We start from the raw sequence: 19,808 nt of genomic DNA on the forward strand, positions 1-19,808 counted from the left end.
ACCCCTCACACTTTAGCTCGCCCTTCAGGAAAATGTTATAACAGTAAAACGGGGGGTACGTGAGTTTAGTAGTATGTGCTTCCCAAGTACAAAACCAGGTAGCTATAAGCATAGATTTAGTAACTGACCCTTAAATTGTCACCTTTTCGTCTGAACAAGAGATGAGCCTTTCTCAGTTGATAAATAAAATTGTAATGTGTCCCTTTACTTTCCTTCACTTTCAAATTTCACTGGGTGGTGTGTGCATGTTTGCCTTGTAGATGCATGGTTGGTGACTTTCCAGATGCTGAGGTACCTGTATCCTTGGCACAGGCCAGTACTGAGCTTTAGTTGGAGTAGGCTGTGCCTTCTGAAGCAATACCTGTTTACAATGAAGTTGCAGTCTCCAGAATTCCAGTCACTTTTCACAGAAGGATTGAAGAGTCTGACAGGTGAGAGATTAGGGTGTCTTTTCTTGATTTGGGAAGCCTGTGTGAAAAGAGAGTCATAGAGTTTACATTTTTTTAGCCAGTATTCAGATATTTTTGATATTGTTGAGCTGATGAAAGAAAGGTTTACTGATAGGTAATCCAAAACTATAGCCAAGTCACTAGAAGAGGGAAGAAGTTGACTGCCACAAAAAGCCAGACTTTTCTGAATACTATGCCAAGAAGTAATTTCCATACATTACAGGATTGGTCCTATTAACTTAATGAGTAGGTACATTTTCCCTTGTTACAGAGAGGAGGAAACAGATGCTTAGGAATGTGAAGTGCTTTGCCTGTGTTTCTGCCACAGATAACTAGAGAGCTGGGTGTTAAATTTATGCAGGCTGATTTCAGAGCCCACCTGTAAGCACTGAGCTCCATTTCCTGCCTAGGTATAAGGACTTTCTGAGAGAACTGAAGGCAGAGGGAAATAGAAGTTACCTCCATTGCGCACATGCAAAACTTACCTGGAAGGAACATGGAAATGGGCTTAGCTAAGTGCCTGACTACAGGAGCTGCTTCTTGCTGTTGCCACAGTTTTATCAGTAGTGGTCCCTAGTGTCAGCTACCGATGTTGCTGAAGCAGCCACACAGCCGCTTTTCAAAGCCTGTGGGTATTTTAGTAGCACCTTCAGAAATATATTAGGCTGTAGTATGTGTGTAGAAATACGACCTAAACGGTGCTTTGCAGCCCTGGCTGTCCATTAGATTGACCTGGGGAGCTTTTAAAACATAGATGCTGGGATTCTGCCCCTGCCTACTGAACTGGAATCTCCAGGAGGGATGAGCATCTATATTTTTTTTTTTTTAAAGACTCCACAGATGAATTCTTATGCACAGAAGGCAGAGGAATCATTGCTGTAAAATGACTCTGATTGTGTTAGCTTATTCACGAAGCTACTTTCCCAATTCTTGAAATTAGATAATGGCTTTTTAGGTGTATGCCAGTGGTGAGTATCCCAGTACATGTTGATTAGTTTAGGTTCTTCAGGTGGTCTTGAAGTAGAGCGCTTATACACGAGTTTGTTTATGCTGATGTCTCACTGTGATTTTTAATAGGACAGAGTGAAAGATACAGGTGCCCATATGTAATACAAACTTCTACAAACAACATTGAAGATAAAAAGAAATAGGTAGAATTAATTTTAATAATTATTTTTAGTAAATTTTACTTAATGTATCTAAGGTAATATAATTTTAATATGAAACATGTAAATTACTGAAGTATATTCTTCTATGTCTTTGAAATCTGGCACGTGTTTAACACATACAGCACATCTGATTTCAGACTCACCACATTTCCAATGCTCTATAACCACAAGTGGCTGGTGACTACTGTTTGAACAAGGCAAATCTAGAACCTCTAATTCTGGGTTGAATTTGAGCTTTTGTCTTTCTTTATATGCCCTTCCTAGCCCCCAGTCTTCCCATTCTCAATTGGAAGAGGCCTCTTGGAAGAAGCAATAAGTAGCTCTCAGTGGCTTATTTGAGCTCATTCTGCATTTTTTTTTTTTTTTTGTAAACAGGGTTCTGGATTTTTTTTTTTTTTTTTTAAAGAGACAGGGTCTTGCTTTGTTGCCTAGGCTGGAGTACAATGGTGTGATCATAGGTCACTGCAGCCTCTAATTCCTGGGCTCGAGCGAGCCTCCTGCCTCAGCCTCCTAAGTAGCTGGGACTATGAGTGCCCCTTCCGAACCTGGCTGATTTTAGTTTTTGTAAGGATGGGGTCAGGTTGTGTTGTTCAGGCTGGTCTTGAACTCCTGGCCTCAAGTAATCCTCCCTCCTTGGCCTCCCAAAGTGCTGGAATTACTGGTGTGAGCCACTGTGCCTGGCCTAGATAATGATTACTGTAGTTTTTTGAAAATCTTTTACCAGTTGTGTTTAACTTTCTAAACCTGACTTTAAGAGCTGAATTTTCTCTACCCTGAGAAATGAAGTCCTAAGGAAGTTAGAGTGTAAATGGTATGGTAAGATAGAAGTGGTGGTTGCTTCTGGGTCCTGTCTTGAAAGACTGGCTCATGAAAGCATGGACATACCTAAAGTTGACTTTTTCTAGGTCATGGTAGAAGTAGCAAGAACAGAATCTTTTACTGCATTGCTCAACAGTTAGAAAATCAAAGACTTGTGTGCCCTGGTAAAATTCTGTATAAAAACAAAATGCACAAAAACACACAAAGCCTTTGTGATGGCTGCTGTATGGTGATACACACAGTTTCGATCCTACTGTACCAGTTCTCAAATCTTAATATCTGCTTTGCGATGTGTAGAATCAGTTTTAGTATGCAGGAATTTGGGAGGCTAGGAGAATATATTACGGTCTTATAATATGGGTTTTATAGTTTTATAATTTGTCAGGTTATTTCACATATTTTTGTTTTTGCTTCAGTACAACTATACACTGCTAGTGGTATATAAGATTATTTCCCTGTTCCAGAGATGAGGTTGAAGTGCTGAATATAGGGGATTTTTGCCTGAGTTACATGATTAGTGGACAAGCAAGGACTTCTTTAGTTAACTTGGTTGTGGCCCACAGTCACTGCTGGGTGACAGTGCTCAATGATGTTGTCAGGTTTTAGTCTGAAATGTTTTTTCTCATTCTTGCTGTGCTCATGGCTGAAGAATGACCACACACACCAAAGTAAGGCAAGCACAAAAATGAGCTTTATTGAGGAGAGAAAGATAGGATTATAGAACAAGAGTGAGATACAGGTTTTCAGAGCATGATACACATGCCACAGATAGTGACCAGACCCATTGTCACACCAAAGGGAGAGCCAAGGGAAGGGCAAAGAGTTTGGTTATGGTCTGTGACTTGTTTTATAGTGCCCAGATTGGGACTGCCATGGTGGCTTAGATGTCACCATGGGGAACCACTTTCATGGGACAGTTGGTAGTTACATTACTATGCATGCTGGTTGTTCTAGGTCAATTTCCGGACTCGATGGTACCTATGCTGCTTGGCCTGTGGGTTAGAAAGTCCTCTGCATTCTTTTGCAGCTGGTGCACTAAGTTATGATTGGCTGATTTGTAGGGTATTCCCTCCTCCCCCAAGTATGGCAGTCTCTCGGGAAGGATTAGGGTGGAGCAGGACCAAGATGGGAGCCTGGGACCCATCCTTGTCCTTCCCAGGTGGGCAATTGCACCAAAGCAACAGCACCCACTTTCATCCCTAGGAGACCCGGAATTCCTTGCTATCTACCTTTCTGTGATGTCGGAAAGTCTTATTAACATTTGGGACAATAGGAACAACTGATCACTCTTGAAGGTTGGAAGCTCTTAGAAGAGATTATCTGTTTTCCTGTAATAATGATCTTCCCACCTGTACCTCTCGCTCACCTTCACCAGCCCCACCCCAACCTCCAATCCTCAGACTTCAAAATTGTAAAAGAAATAAGTTTGTGAAAATTTAATTGCAAATTAACATTAAAAAGGTGACAATTATAAAAGTTTTCTGACACATTAATGTGTGGTCTTTTGGATTGCAAACAAGAATAATTAACAATAGCTATCATGTAGCAGAGCAAATTAACGTAGTTCTGGAATGATGAGATTTTGCATTTCTGAGTTTCAGGCTTAAATTTGTAATGAAATTTAGCTGCATTAGGTGTTATTTTCACTGAATATGTATGTAACTTGTAAAGTCCTTTGGTATGTTGAATGTATCCTTGTTTTTGTAAAATTGAAGGTATCAGTAACTGAGGAATAAAGGAGTCTTAAGCTTGATAGTCCCTACTGTGTTAGGTCAATATAAACTCATGCCTTTTTTATAATTTTTATGACTCCTATTTCACACAGACATAAATGTCTTTATGTGCCTTTCTCTACTGTATTAAAATGTTATTTTAAAAATCCTGAATTGTGAGTTTTTGGAAATGCTTTAATAATAGGGCTAATCAAAATGGTGAATAAATTACTTTAAGTTCTGGATCTCTCTTTCTGAAATGCAATTAATTTATTGAGTGACTCTGAACTTACAATTTTATTTAGTAAAGCTAGTATGAGAATCTTAAGACAGTGGTTATCTATGTAAATTCAGCTTTGACCTTATTCATCCTATTATTTAAAGCAGGTTCAGAAGAACATAAAACTTGCCCTTTATTTGCTTTCCAAAACAGTTTCTTAGATACTGTTTTAATTTGAAGGAAGAAAACTTAAAAAAAAAAATTCCCAGTGAAGCCATTCTTTGTTTTTAATAGCTAAAATATCACAATTCCGTTCCATTGTGAGCCAAGTTGGTACAAAGATGAATAAGTTAGGTTTTCTACCCTGAGAAGTGGGGAGACAAAGACATAATCAGTAATTTTAGCATAATTAGTATGTGTAAAGATATTCTACACTAGTAGCTTAGAAGAAATTCACTTAACCTCGCCTTTAGGAGAGGCTTCCTAAACTGAAATCTCAATGAATACGTGTGAGCTAGATCAGTGTTTTTCCAACTGGTTAGTGACCACTAGTGGTCCATGTCAATTTTAGTGGTCACGACCAGCATTTTTTAAAAGAGAGGAAGAGAGAATAGAATGTATAATATTAGATTGCATGGTGTGCAGTAAGGGTAAGTTTTATTCCATGAAACTTTTGTTTGCCACATAGGTACACAAACAGCTCTGGGTGACTGCTGTGTGGATGTCCTTGCTAGTGTGGGTTATGGCCCAAGAAGTTTGACAGACGAGTGAGTTGGGCAGGTGTTTCAATGAAGTGATTTACACACGTGAAGTTACGGAGGGAAACTACAGGGAGAGTTTGGTGCAGGTGAAGTGTGATGCAGAGTTTAGTGAGAGATGAGACAAATAGGTCCTAGAAGCCTTTGTATGTTGTACTAAAGAATTTGGCTGTTGTACTCTGAGTAGTTACAGGAGCAGTTGCACAGCTCGATTAACCTGCTGTTTTAGATCCCTGTCTGGATTATGGAGGCTGGACTGATAGGAGAGGTGTGGCACTGGCAGTGGGACTTGATTGGAAATGTGGCATTAAAGGAATATGCACACTTCGCCTTGCAGAGGGCTTATGGAAGTGGTATCCTTGTGGGAGAGCCAGCTTTTAGTTAAGGCAAGAAGGTGGAGGGAGGGAGCATTTGTTACTTTTAAGCAAATCACTTTAGGGAGTCTGCAGTGGGGCTGGAAGGTTTGGGAAGAATAGGTAGAAGAGGTGTGTGGGGAGGACAAAAACCAGAAGACATTGGTGTAGGGGTGGAGGATTACGTTCTGAGTTGTGGTTAGGCTGCTGCAGCTCCAGTGTATGTTGAGTTTAGCTGAATGCTTGTGTCACTGTCCTCCAGCCAAGACCACCCTGGGACACACCAAGTTGGGTTGTTACTCCTGGCGGTGAGGGAGAGCACTGACCATGGAGAACTTTGGTGCATCTCAGTAAGAGGGTTTTAGAAAGGACTTCTTACATTTGGGCTCTCTGTATAGAGTTCAAGTCAGTGGGGCTTTGCAGCGCATTAGATGCTCTCAGGAAGCAGAAGTAATGCTGTGATTTGGTATCTTAATAATTCTTACCAACAAGGTGAGAAAAGTGTAAGAGTAAACCTGATTGGTAGGGAGCAGTCACCTATATTAACTATCATAGGGGGTGCCTTAGAACAGTGTTCATGTTTTGTCTGTGTTCAGATGATTGCAGAGTTGTCTTGTTTTGTCTTGACGCATTGTGGTCACAGAATGGCCTTGTCTGGTATTGATGTTCTGTGAAATTATTTATGTTCCACAGGACACCAGGGCCTAATTGTGAGTGGCAGGACAACTTGTAGCAACACCAAGGCTTAGCTAGTATCAGTCCAGTTCCTGGACATCATTCTCACTAGGTTCCATATGCTGTTCTTCGGTTATGTGAGTATAGTTGTGGTGGACTTTGTCTTATCCTCTACCTGTAGAGGAATCAGCTGTGTAGTTACAGTAGCTCCAGTGTTCATATGGTTCTACCAAGAGCACAGTTATGAGTTGGTTTTGAACATCATATGCAGATTATTTCCTGAAGGATTCTTTGCTATAGCATTTATCATAAGTGATATGATAGGCTACTGTTGTCTGATAGTTTCATACATGAACTTACTGCCTCAGCACCTAGACACAAAGAGAAATACAAAACACGTTACCATTTCTAAAGTATGCACATAAACTGGGAAAAAGTAAGCGGAATTATTTGTTTTATTCATTGGTAATAATTCAAGTTTATATTGATGACCTTGACACACTGTAGAATTCTGAATTATCTTCTAAATAAGCAAATTCTGCACGCTGCCTGCTTCCCACAGTTCTCACAGGCATTCTGCTGTAAGGAAGTCTTTTCACTCTTTTGAGCCTTGTTCTCGTTTTTCATATGAACAGCCTCAGTTAAGTGATCTCTCCTGTCCCACTAGATGGAAGAGCCTTGTGAATCACTTCTGTGCTGCTTAAAAGAAACACATTGAAATAAAAATCTTCTTTCCTTCATCTCAGAATTATTTGTCAAAGAGAACCATGAATTAAGAATAGCAGGAGGTGCAGTGAGGGATTTATTAAATGGAGTGAAGCCTCAGGATGTGGATTTTGCCACCACTGCTACCCCGGCTCAGATGAAGGAGATGTTTCAGTCTGCCGGGATTCGGATGATAAACAACAAAGGAGAAAAGCACGGAACGATAACTGCCAGGGTAAGCGAAAAGCTTACACTTCGTTAATTGCGGTGTCTTTTTAAAAAATTTAATAATTTTTTCTAGTTTAGAAAAGTGAATAATAGAAAGCCCAATAAAAATGTGAGTCTCCTCTAAACGCTCTTAAACCCTGCATCCTCTGTTGTTGCAGCCACATTTAACCAAGTCTTAGGATACCTGTTACCTTTCCATTTCTAAAAAGATCTTTGTATGCTGCGGTTTTTGTTTTTATTTCCCAGTTTTAAGATGTTAGCTATTGACTTCCTACCGGGGAAGATGATTTAGCTTTCATACTACACCCTTCTCAACAACAGCCACATATAATCCTCCTTCCGCTATCTTCCTGGTATATTTATGTCATAATTTTTGGTTAAATCAATATTCAGGGTTTACATTTATGACTTTGTATTGTTTACAGCAGATCATGGAGTATGCTATGACCATATTTCTTCTGTTGCATGTTTTTTGTTTTTCCGGCAGTTAATAGCATTTTTCTTTAACATAGCTTTCTGTGTACCACTAATTGTTTCCTGTACTCTGTGCCAGAACTGTAAAGTTCCTCTCAAAAGATTTAAACACATCAAGCTTCAGTTCTTTGTTTTTTATTGGAGACGTCTTACCTGGTGCTGTCTTCCTGCTCCAACATGGACTTTTAGGAATTCCCTTGGCCTCTCTTTGTTAGAACTCTTGTTTCCTGGATCCCATGTGGTATTCTTTCTGTGGCCTCATTTTAATACATTAAAACCTGAAGAAGACTTACATGTCTGAAAATATTTTTATTTTACTTCCACACCAGTTTGATAGTTTTGTTGGTTATGGGTTTCCATGGGGGGGATGATTTTCACTTAAACTTGAAGGCTTTGTTTTCTAGCTTCCAGTACTGCCACTGAGAAGTCTGATCCCATTTAGGTTCCTCCTTTGTTTGAAACCTGATGATTATTCTATCCTTTTGGAAGCCTTTCTGATCGTTTTATCTCTTTTATTTTTATTTATTTTTTAAATTTCAAGATATTAAGGGGTTATGAGTGTTTTTGTTATATGGATACCTTGATTAATGCTGAAGTCAGAGCTTTTAGTGTGCCTGTTGTCAGGATAGCGTTCATTGCACCCGACAGGTAAGTTTTTATCCCTCACCTGCCTCCCAGCCTCCCCCTTTTTAGTTTCCAATGTCCTTTACATCTTTTCTGCCCTACTGTACCCATTTTTAGCTCCCACATTAGTGAGACCATGTAGTGTTTGTTTTTCCATTCCTGAGATACTTTAGTTAGGATAATGTTCTCTGGTTCCATCCAAGTTGCTGCAAGAGACATTATTTCATTCCTTTTTATGGCTCAGTAGTTCTCCACAGCACATATATACCACATTTGCTTTAGCCACTTACGAATTGATGGACACATAAGTCAATTCCATATCTTTGCAGTTGTGAATTGTGCTGTGATAAACATTCATGTACAGGTGTCTTTTTGACATAGTGACTTCTTTTCCTTTAGGTAGATTCCCAGTAGTGGGATTGCTGGATCAAATGATAGGTCTACTTGTAGTTCTCTGAGGAATCGCCATACTGTTTTCTGTAGAGGTTATACCAGTTTACATTCCCACCAAAAGTGCATAAGCATTTCTTTCTTACTGCATCCACACCAACATCTACTGTTTGTTTATTTTTTAATGATGGGCATTCTGATAGGGTTAAGGTGTATCTCACTGTGGTTTTAATTTGCATTTCTCTGATAATTGGTGATAATGAGCATTTTTTCATATGTTTGTTGGCCATTTGTCTATATTGTTTTGAAAATACTCTGGTCATGGAGTCTGCTTGCTCAAGGCTTCCTGGCCATGGCTCCAGGTCACAATTATTTTAAAAAATTAAAAAAAGAAAATACTCTGGTCATGTCTTTTGCCACTTTTTAATGGGGTTATTTGTTTTTTTCTTGCTGATTTGAGTTCTTTATAGATTCCAGGTAGTAGTCCATTGTTGGATGTATAGTTTGTGAATATTTTCTCCCATTCTGTAAGTTGTCTGTTTACTCTGTTGATTATTTCCCTTGCTGTGCAGAAACTTTTAATTAAGTCCCATTTATTTATTTTTGTTGTTGCTGTATTTGTTAACTGGGGTCTTGGTTATAAATTCTATGCCTAGGCTAGTGTCTAGAAGAGTTTTTCCTATGTTTTCTTCTAGAATTTTTATGGTTTCGTGTCTTACGTTTAATTCTTTAATGCACCTTGAGTTCCGATCTTTTCATCTCTTAATTTTAAGATAATGTGCCTTGCTTTGGATTTATTTTCATTTATTGTTCAGGGCACTTAGTGAGCCTTCTTGTGTTTCATTTATAATTTCATCTCCTTTGTTAAATGTTTTCTTTGGAAACTCCTATTATTTGGTTGCTAGGCCACAGGGACTGATTTTCTAGTTTTATCTTTTGTCGTCTATTCTCAGGTCTTTTATTTTACTTTCCATGAGAATGCCTTAACTTCATTTTCTGACCTATTATATTTACAATTTTTGTGGTCTTTTACATTTTCAAGAAGTCTTTCTTAGTATATTTCTTTTGAAAGCTTCCTGTTCTTGTTTCAGTTGCAATATCTTCTTATTTCCCTTAGGATATCAATTGTAGTTATTTTGACAATGTTTGTTTCCTCTGAGCTTTTTCTGTCATGTTGGCTTTCCTTAAGTACGGTTCTTCTTTGGTTCTTTCTGTATATTTGGGTGATGCTCTAAAGTGTTAGCAAAATGACTTGAGGGCTTTATTGTAATTTTGAGCGGGAAGTGTCAGCCAGTTGGGACTCCTCTCAGTAGGAGATTTCATTAGGAGAAATCAGAGAGGAATCCCCAGCATTATATGCAGGGAATAATCGTGATGGTTAGCATTTTGGAACCAAGTAGGGAAAGGGTTGGTGGTCATGTGGATTTTCAGTTAATCTTGTTTTCATTGTGATGCTTCATTCCCATGATCATCTGTGCCTGGTGCACCAAGTTCTGATTACTTTTGGTTTAACCTTTCTAGAAAGTTAATCCCTGGTTTTCTGCCCGGTTAAGAGAGGCATTCTGGGGGGAAAGGGGTCTAATTGTTTCTTTTTTCTTTTTTTTGAGACTGAGTCTCACTCTGTTGCCCGGGCTAGAGTGCCATGGCATCAGCCTAGCTCACAGCAACCTCAAACTCCTGGGCTCAAGCAATCCTCCTGCCTCAGCCTCCTGAGTAGCTAGGACTACAGGCATGCGGCACCATCCCCGGCTAATTTTTTCTATATACTTTTAGTTGTCCAGGTAATTTATTTCTATTTTTAGTAGAGATAGGGTCTCGCTCTTGCTCAGGCTGACGAACTTGCTCAGTCTCGAACTCCTGAGCTCAAACGATCCACCCACCTTAGCCTCCCAGAGTGGTAGGATTATAGGCGTGAGCCACCGTGCCTGGCCTTAATTGTTTCTTATAATGATTTTCAAACAGTTTTCCTATTTCATACCCTTTGCCTTCAGCGATACTTGTGTTTCAAAATGCCTGAGTTCTGAAATTCTGTAGTAAGAATATAGACATAGATACATTTGTATCTGGAGAACAATATGTATTAAATTGAGAGAAATCCTAGGACAGACTTCGAGTGCTCATTAGTGGCTTTTACTTCCTAAGGAAGAGATTCCAAACTCCTGCTTGGCATGTAAAAACTCTTTGCTCTCTACCCCTAAATGCTAATATGCTATTTGTCAGGTACACTTTCTCTTTCATATATTTTCCTCTTTCTCCACTGCTTTTGGTCATCTTTTTAAACTTCATTTGAAATGTTCTTCTCACCACATTTCCATGTACAGATCCTACTTATCTTTCAAGGCTTAGCTCAGTTGTCACTCTATCGGGAGACTACTCAACTTTCCCAGCGGGAGGTAATATCTCTTCCCAAAATATATGTAATACTTTATTATTATTTCTTTTCTTTTTTTTTTTTGGGTGCTGTTACTTGGATACAAACCGAGGTTGCTGTGGATGCTCTAACACTTTAACTTCATTGGTGATTACCAGTAAAGGAATTGAGGATCTATTAACTGACTTTTTCCTTTATCAATCCTTTGCTCAGTGGTATATATCCCATAAATTGATATTCAGCTCTTTGCAAACTGGAGCTGTTAAAAAATATTTCAGAGAATAGCATGATTTGAAATTCCAGAATGAGAATACAGTTGTGAGGGTTCTTCCTTTCTACCTACCACATCACTTAGAGTTGACATGTTTATCTGTCAAACTCGTATTTTTTAATCATGATGGGTATTAAAAAAAAAGTCATTCTTTGCATCTATCTTTGAATATTGTGGGTGTCATTCTGTTCAATGTTTATGTATAGTAGTTGACTTTAAGAACACATAACTAATTGTCAGGGCTTACAGCACTGTGCCTTAATGAAGACAAACTTATGTTTTCAATCTATCCAGCAATACTAAAAACTAATGTTTTTTTTTAAATGTATTGTAGCTTCATGAAGAAAATTTTGAAATTACAACACTACGGATTGATGTCCTTACTGATGGAAGACATGCTGAGGTAGAATTCACAACTGACTGGCAGAAAGATGCTGAACGCAGAGATCTCACTATAAATTCAATGTTTTTAGGTAATATATGAAGATACAATATTACTAATTGTTTTAATTCAGTCTGTCAGAATGCCTTCTTTTCAAGTGAAACCTGCATTCTGGAAATGTTTGCCAACTTGAGAAGTTACATTAATTTCTTCTAAGAGACAGTGTGGCATAGTGATTAAAAAGAATTGACTCTGGAGCCAAAATCCCTGGGTTCAAATTCTGACTCCATCACTCACTAGCCATAAAAGGAAGGTGTTAATATTAGCTTCTTTTATAGGGCTGTTGTGAGGATAAAGGGAGTTTATAACTGTAAATACTTAGAACAATACCTGACACATGTACACATTCAGTCAGTGTTAATTTCTTAAAACTATATCTAAACAACATTAACATTTCAGGAAGAAAAATGTGCATACACATATGTGTGCACGTTCCTACATTTACCCTCCCCTCCATATCATTCTCTTTCTTCTGCGCTATCTTTCATGCATCCATTTCCACTCTTTCCTCTCTTCTGCTGCCCTGGCACACCCTGGTGAATGACCTAAGCGTCTTTTGTATTGGTGAGCCTACACACAACTTCAGATTCCCGTTTAGCACTGCAGTTTGGGAATCATCAGTAGTCAGAGCCGGCATGTCCGATGAAACCTGTCACTACATCGTAACTTTTTCGTTAATGAAAGCGATAGGAATCACATGAAGGTAGATAAGAATTAGGTTACTGTTTTGATACATTATTGATGCCCCATATTTTGTACTTTTAATTTTAGATAAGCCCTTTATGTTTAAGACTGGATTAGAAAAGAGGTGATGAAGCATCCACTGGCCATCATCTATTAATAGTCTGTAGCAACAATAGTGGTGAAATGATGACGTAATAGGATTTGCTTCATGGGATGAGGAAGAAGTTTGTAAGCCAAGGTGGGATCTCTTGCTGATGACGTTAATGACAAATGCCACCTCTAGGGTACCTACTAAGTTCTAGGTACATCATTGGGCACCTAATATATTTGATCTCATTTAACTCTCAGAAAAACTTCATAAAGTAAGTAAGTTGACAGATGAGGAAACTGAGACTTACAGATGCTAAATCACTTAGTTCAAGTCACAGAGTGCCATGATTTCAGCCTGTTTCCAAAGCCTAAGCAGTTTATCACCATAGGGGGTCCAATGGGTCCATTTTTTTCCTCAGTTAGGTAGTCAATCTCCACGTATTCATTTCTTCTTACATTAATACTGAGAGTAAACTCCAACTGGTGCAATATATACAGTCTGTCTAACTGGCTTCTAGTAAGCATACTTAAAGAGAGAAACTAATATTCTTTTTCAAGATATTATTTTATAAAGTAAAAGCTATTCTTACTACTATTTTCTAACATTTGCTGAGCCCTTATAATGTGCCAGGCGCTGTTCTAAGCACATTACATAAATTTAAACTTCCTGACAACCCTATGAAGCAGATACTGCTATTTAACCCATGGTAATTTGTCCAAAGTTGCACAGGTCATAAGTGTAGGATTAGGATTCCAGCTCAAGCAGTCTGGATCCAGAAGTCATGTTCTTAACCACTACATTATTCCCTGCAACTCAATTTTATTTTCATATTTTTATCTACTGTATTTTAAAAGAATGATACTCAGAGCAAAACAAAATACACAACTGATATGGTGCCTATTAATCCTTGCCCAGTTTCTTGTCCTGGCTTTTTTCAACCCTTACTGGATCAAGTATTCATAGTTCTGACATTTATGCTTGGCTGCTTAGCTTCCGGAAAGCCTTATTTTTGCTTTTGTCATATTCCTATAATTTTTTTCTCTCCAAATTTTGATCTTTCCATTAAGCTCTCCACAGAGAGTCAAGAGTTTCTTCATTAGGAGAAATAATGTTAAGACCTACAGATACATTGTATTATTTGCTACTTTGTGATCATATTTTTGTCTGTTTATTTACTTATTTTCTTTTTCTTCATTTTGTTATGTCTCTTTGAATCTAGAGCCTATCATGTTTGCCGTATACATCAAGATGGTTCCCTTTTAACAGTTGCTGTTTGTATAAAACCATAACAGCTTGGGAACAGTTAAATGTTAAGTCTGAGCTTACCAATGTTTGTTGCTTCTGGGATAATCAGCAAGCATTCAAGTTCAAGCAAAACTAAATTGATAAGTGGCATTTTTCATACGTAGTGGCAGTGCCTTTCTGTGATGCCACAGAGTGAAGTATGTCATAGGATCGCTGACCTCCCCATTTGGATGGTTGAATAGTATCTGGATTTTTGCTCTAAATTTTAAGTCTCTAGGGTGACGCACTGTGTGAATTTGCCTGGGATTGAAAAATTTCTTAGGATGTGTGACTTTCAATCTTAAAACTAGGAAAGTCCCAGGCAAACCAGGATGAATTGGTTGCTATACTAACATGAGGTTTCATGTACCTACATATAAAATGAGTTAATTGGTCAGTTTTTTTCTTTTAGTTGAACATATGAGAAGAATGTATTATAGCGGAGAAATTTTTTGTTTATATCATTTTGTGAATGGCTAATAAGTTTACAGGGTTCAAAATTCACAAATTTTAAAAGGATATAAAAGGAAGTCTCCTAATCCGTACTGAACAGAACTGTCCCTTTCACCACAACCTTGCTAACAATGTTATCAAACATCTGGATCTTTGCTAATCTGATAGAAATCTGAAAAATGCTATTTCAGAAGATTAAGGTTGAGAATTTTTTTTTTTTTTTTTTTTGAGACAGGGTCTTGCCCTGTTGCCCAGGCTGGAATGCAGTGGTGTCCTCGTAGCTCACAGCAACCTCAAACTCCTGGGCTCAAGCGATCCCCCTGCCTCAGCCTCCTGAGTAGCCGAGTAGCCAGAATTATAAGCACTTACAGGCATAAGCCACTGTGCCTGGCCAAAAATCTTCATTTTTTAAAGAGACTTCTGTATTTCCTTTATATATTTTAGCCCATTTTTCTATTTATGTAGTTTTTTTATTTATAAGAGATTTTATGTATTATGAAAATTAGCCATTTGTCTTTATGATACTTACATCTGTTTTTCCCAGAATGTCATTTGTCTTATGACTCTATGTCATGGCGATTTCTGCCATTTGGGCATGTTTGATTTTTTTTTTTTTTTTTTATGTAGTTCAATTAATTATTTCTCTGAAGACTCTGGTGTGTGTGTTTGTGTTTTGTTTTCTTGGTAATTAGAGCTTGAAAGGTTTTTCCCATTCCAGGATTATAAAATACCTTCCTGTTGTTTCTTCTGTCACCACTGTTACTTATTTTTTCTAGATTATTTTTGCTATTATTCATTTTCCCATATTAACTTGAAAATCAGCTTGTCTGGTGTCTTCTTGTCCCCACTCCACTTCATACAGGTCTTGTACATGACTTGTTTAGTTTATTCCTAGATGTATTATCTTTTTAGTTATACCATGTAGCTTTTCATTCTGTCTTCCATTTGATAGTTGATATATATATGAACACTATTAATATCTGTATTTTAATTCTGTAACTTTTCACACCTTGCTGAATTTTTACTGTTTGTGATAGTTTTTAGCTGATTTTGTGTCTTCAAATTCTTATTTGCCAATAGTGATTTTTCTCCTCTTTTTTCTAATGAATAGGTTTTGATGGTACCTTATTTGACTATTTTAATGGTTATGAAGATTTAAAAAATAAGAAAGTTAGATTTGTTGGACATGCTAAACAGAGAATACAAGAAGATTATCTAAGAATTTTAAGATATTTCAGGTAACAATTTTAAAATATTTTAAAAACAAACAAAAAAAATCATACAGTTTTTAATAACATCACCAGAACACAATACTGGTCATGGGAAACAGCAGGTCCCTGTGCAAAATGGTGACATGCCAAATGTCTGTCTCCAGTAGAGTCTTACCAACGTATGACTTATTAGATAGTTCATATTGTATTTTCATCCCCAGAACATACACATACTTATTCCATTCCATATGATCTTTTCTGCTTTAAATCATTTTTAAAAATGCCTAGTTTTTTTGATTGAGTGATATTTTCTACATTGATCAATTCATTACACAGATGTTTGAGTGCTTAGCACAGGCCAAGTACTGTGTAGGTGCTTTGAGCATGTAATGAATGAAAGTCGCCGCCTTTATATGGCTTAAAGTCTTAGGTGGTCATGAAAATCTGGTACCTCGCAACAAAATGATACTGGTGAAAATAAATACCTGTTATATGACCAGTAAAACAATCAAAGTATAAAGACATGCTTAACAACTTGGATAAATTTGGTAAGTATGAAATGCATGGATGGTTTTGTGGGCAGCAGTGCTTTTTAAACTCCTTACTGTAACCTTTTTAAAAAACTATCTTAACTGGCTAGATGAAGTCTAGTAATATTCATTTTTTGCTGGTTGACATCATCCTCAGAATATTCTGCAACATATCACACATTTTGTTAATAAATGCTATTTCTCTAAACTTGAGTATATGCAAACAGTCCCTCTATAAAAGTACATAGATCAAAACTTACCTATATTTAGCATTTAATTGAGATTACTAATGAATTGAATTATAAGGGTATGAGTGGTAGAATGGATATACTCTAGGGCTTCAAGTTCTGAGATTCCAAGAAGTATACTCCAGGTTCTGCAGCTAGGTATGTCATATTTGAAAGTCTTAATGTGTACAAACAGGCAAACTTTGAGGGATTAAGGCAGCTCCACTGTGGCGTTCCAGTCTTGTTTTGGTGCCATTTTTTTTTCTAATCTACTTTAAGTACCAATTCAGGAACTCCATTTGATGGCCATTCTGAGCATCTCAGCCAGTCATTTGGAAGTGAAATTGAGACTTTGGGGTTCTGTTTCTTGCTAACCTTAAGGTGACTTATATTTTATTAGATCTTTGGTTTTCTCATCTGGAAACAAAAGGAGGTAGAAAATTGGCCAGGTGCCTTCCTAACCTTCCTGCTAGACCTAACTGGTTCCATGTTGATTTTCATTAAATATGTGTATGGGATAGTACGAGTAAAAATAAAAAAAAGATATTTCTTGTGATATGCCAATATAGAGGTAATACGCCATGAAGATCCTCTCTTAACAGGTTTTATGGGAAAATTGTAGACAAACCTGGTGATCATGATCCTGAAACCTTGGAAGCAATTGCAGAAAATGCAAAAGGCCTGGCTGGAATATCAGGAGAGAGGATTTGGGTGGAACTGAAAAAAATTCTTGTTGGTAACCATGTAAATCATTTGATTCACCTTATCTATGATCTTGATGTAGCTCCTCATATAGGTAAGAGCAAGTTATAAAGTGTTTGCATTTTTGGCTATGAAACATCTAGTTTAAAATTTCTTAAAAAATGTTTGACTCAGTTAAAGAAGAATTCTTAATGGAAGAATGGAATATTTTAAAATAAGATAAGCTTTGGGGTATGGGGTAGAACAGTTTTGTCATGAGTAGGGAATAGCTCAAAGATAGCATACTGCAGTTGTACAGGATAGTTTCTGGAGTGAGACAGATCTGGGTTTGAATGAGGCTCAGACACTTACCAGCTTTGTGACTTAGTTTCTGGCCTTGTAAAAAGGAGGTTCGAAAATAATAGCATCTACCTAGTAGAAGGGCCAAGAGGATTCAGTGAGTTAATACAGGTAAAACACTTGTAGAAGAGCAGCTTAAACACAGAAATTGTTCAGTAAATGTTACTCATATTCACAAAGAACAGCGGGCTTATATGGTTTATCACACTTCAGGAAACTTGGGTATATTTCAAATAAAGACATAAAATTATTGAAGGAGGTAGGTGTTATATGGTAGTGTATCAGTGGGCAGTCAGTGGGAAGCAGTTTGTGATTGGAAAAAGTAGCCTATGTGAATCTGACGCCACCATCACCACTGCCTGTGGACCTCCTAATGGAGCTCGTTAATGGAAACAACATTTTAGGGGCTTCCCCTAGGTTTTGAGAGTGACGTGTAAAAGAACAGCAGTAACATGCCAGTTCTTCACCTGTAAGATGGAGCATCAGATTGGCCCTATCATGTGTCCTAGTGACAGGACATTTCAGTATACTAAAACAATGGTTGGTTTAGGATGTGAGTTTTTTTCCCCCACTAAAAACAAGTGAAAAATGCTTTTTTCCCTACAGGTTTACCTGCTAATGCAAGTTTAGAAGAATTTAACAAAGTCTGTAAAAATGTTGAAGGTTTTTCACCAAAGCCAATGACTGTTTTGGCCTCATTATTCAAAGTACAGGATGATGTCACAAAATTGGATTTGAGGTTGAAGATTTCAAAAGAAGAGAAAAACCTTGGCTTATTTATAGTTAAAAATAGGAAAGATTTGATTAAAGCAACAGATAGTTCAGAACCATTGAAACCCTATCAAGACTTCATCATAGATGTAAGTATATACTAGGCTTGGGCAGAATATACATTATCTTCACTAATGATAGAACTAATTCATTAAAACTAAGACCTACAATTCTGTGGAGTTTACTTATTTTAAATGAAAAATTTCATATTGAGCATTTAGTATTTAAATTTTAGGATAAGATCACAAGTGATTGTTTTGTGTGATGAAACTAAATATTTGATTTTGGCTCCTAGTCTAGGGAACCTGATGCATCTACTCGCATATGTGAACTACTGAAGTACCAAGGAGAGCACTGTCTCCTAAAGGAAATGGAGCAGTGGTCCGTTCCTCCATTTCCTGTAAGTGGCCATGATATCAGAAAAGTGGGCATTTCTTCAGGAAAAGAAATTGGGGCTCTATTACAACAGTTGCGAGAACAGTGGAAAAAAAGTGGTTACCAAATGGAAAAAGATGAACTTCTCAGTTACATAAAGAAGAACTAAAATTGATGGCTATTAAAAACCGGAACATTTTTGGTAATACTGTTTCTCTTACCCTCCCTTTTAGTGAGATTTAGGAAACTATAGTGGAATAAAAACCAGCTTAGAGGACCTCTTCAGTAGAATAAAGGTCTTACTTTGTGAAATATTATTATGTTTCGGGCACTAAACTGAAGTCTACCTCCTCTTGATCTGATTGATATCATTGAACCTTATAATGCTTTTGGAATAGTTCCAACTGAGAAAGGTACAGCTGTCTTCTATCTTTTTATTTTTGCAGAGGGCAGTACTAAGATTGATCTTAAAAAGGTAATTGTCTTGAAGAGTAGATGTTTATTTTCAAGTGAAATAACTGGTTACTCTATACGATGACTGTAAGTGTCACTTATCTGAATTCTAAAATAAACTTGTGCCTGAAAAGAAAATAGTTGACAAATTTGCATAAAATATCCTGTATAAAATACAAATACTAAGTGTACCATCGGTGGCTGACATTCATAATAAGGGGTTTGTTCTAGTAAGCTCTGTTGCAGTATGTTATTTTTCTCTGTCATAATTTCTTTATGTATGCAAAGCCTGGGAAAGTTAAGTTACGGGATTAACTTGAGGGTTAGTCTTCTGACAAGTATACAAGTACTTGGATACAAGTATGCAAGTATTTGTATATTGCACTTGATACACGAGGGCTGTCTGGAAAGTATCCACCCATGTAACCATTTTTGTTATACTAACAATGGCTGGATATCTTCCGGATAGCCCTCTTAATAAGGTACAATATATGAATACTCTTGTCTCTTCAAAGATTTGAGCCCTGAGTGCTTTCATTATGTGAACAGATGTATAGCATAAAGTATTATCATCTATTTCAGCTGCTATATTCTGGTATTTTATAATAGATTTTCCTTTCTGTGTAGCCAGTCATAGCATCTTTGTACTCTGCGGGCATGTAGTAACTTTGGACCTTGATAAAATGACTTTGGAAAGCATATTATTTCTATTAAAACCCAACTAAAAGGAAATGTGACGAACAGTATAACAGAGACTATAGCGCAAGAATGGGAGCCTCAGAAACGACTGCACACGGGTCAGTAATTAAGTGCATTATAAAATAATACATTGAAATAGTTAAGTACTACTAAAGTACATATTTAGATCCAATATCATACGGTTCCTATTCTTTTTATATAGAAAGTATACAGATTTAATTATTTCAAAGGTCTGGTTTTTGTCATGTGTAAAACCCTTTCCAATAGTATCCAATAGTATTATACACATGTTTTTACATAACCAGAAAATTTTATTTGCAAGTATTAGA

The 19,808-nt window shown here is 37.2% G+C and overlaps 1 protein-coding gene across 1 annotated transcript; it reads left to right on the forward strand.

Annotated features, from left to right (window-relative positions):
• The first annotated feature begins 247 nt into the window (after positions 1-247).
• Positions 248-18,763, forward strand: TRNT1 (tRNA nucleotidyl transferase 1). Its single transcript, XM_069473832.1, has 7 exons — positions 248-431; positions 6,902-7,095; positions 11,553-11,691; positions 15,284-15,410; positions 16,743-16,936; positions 17,788-18,041; positions 18,248-18,763. The coding sequence occupies exons 1-7, from the start codon at positions 284-286 to the stop codon at positions 18,494-18,496; spliced, it is 1,305 nt and encodes a 434-aa protein (XP_069329933.1). The 5' UTR covers positions 248-283; the 3' UTR covers positions 18,497-18,763.
• Positions 18,764-19,808: the final 1,045 nt, after the last annotated feature.

Source organism: Eulemur rufifrons, chromosome 7 (genome assembly GCF_041146395.1).
Source record: "Eulemur rufifrons isolate Redbay chromosome 7, OSU_ERuf_1, whole genome shotgun sequence".
Taxonomy (NCBI): Eukaryota; Metazoa; Chordata; class Mammalia; order Primates; family Lemuridae; genus Eulemur; species Eulemur rufifrons.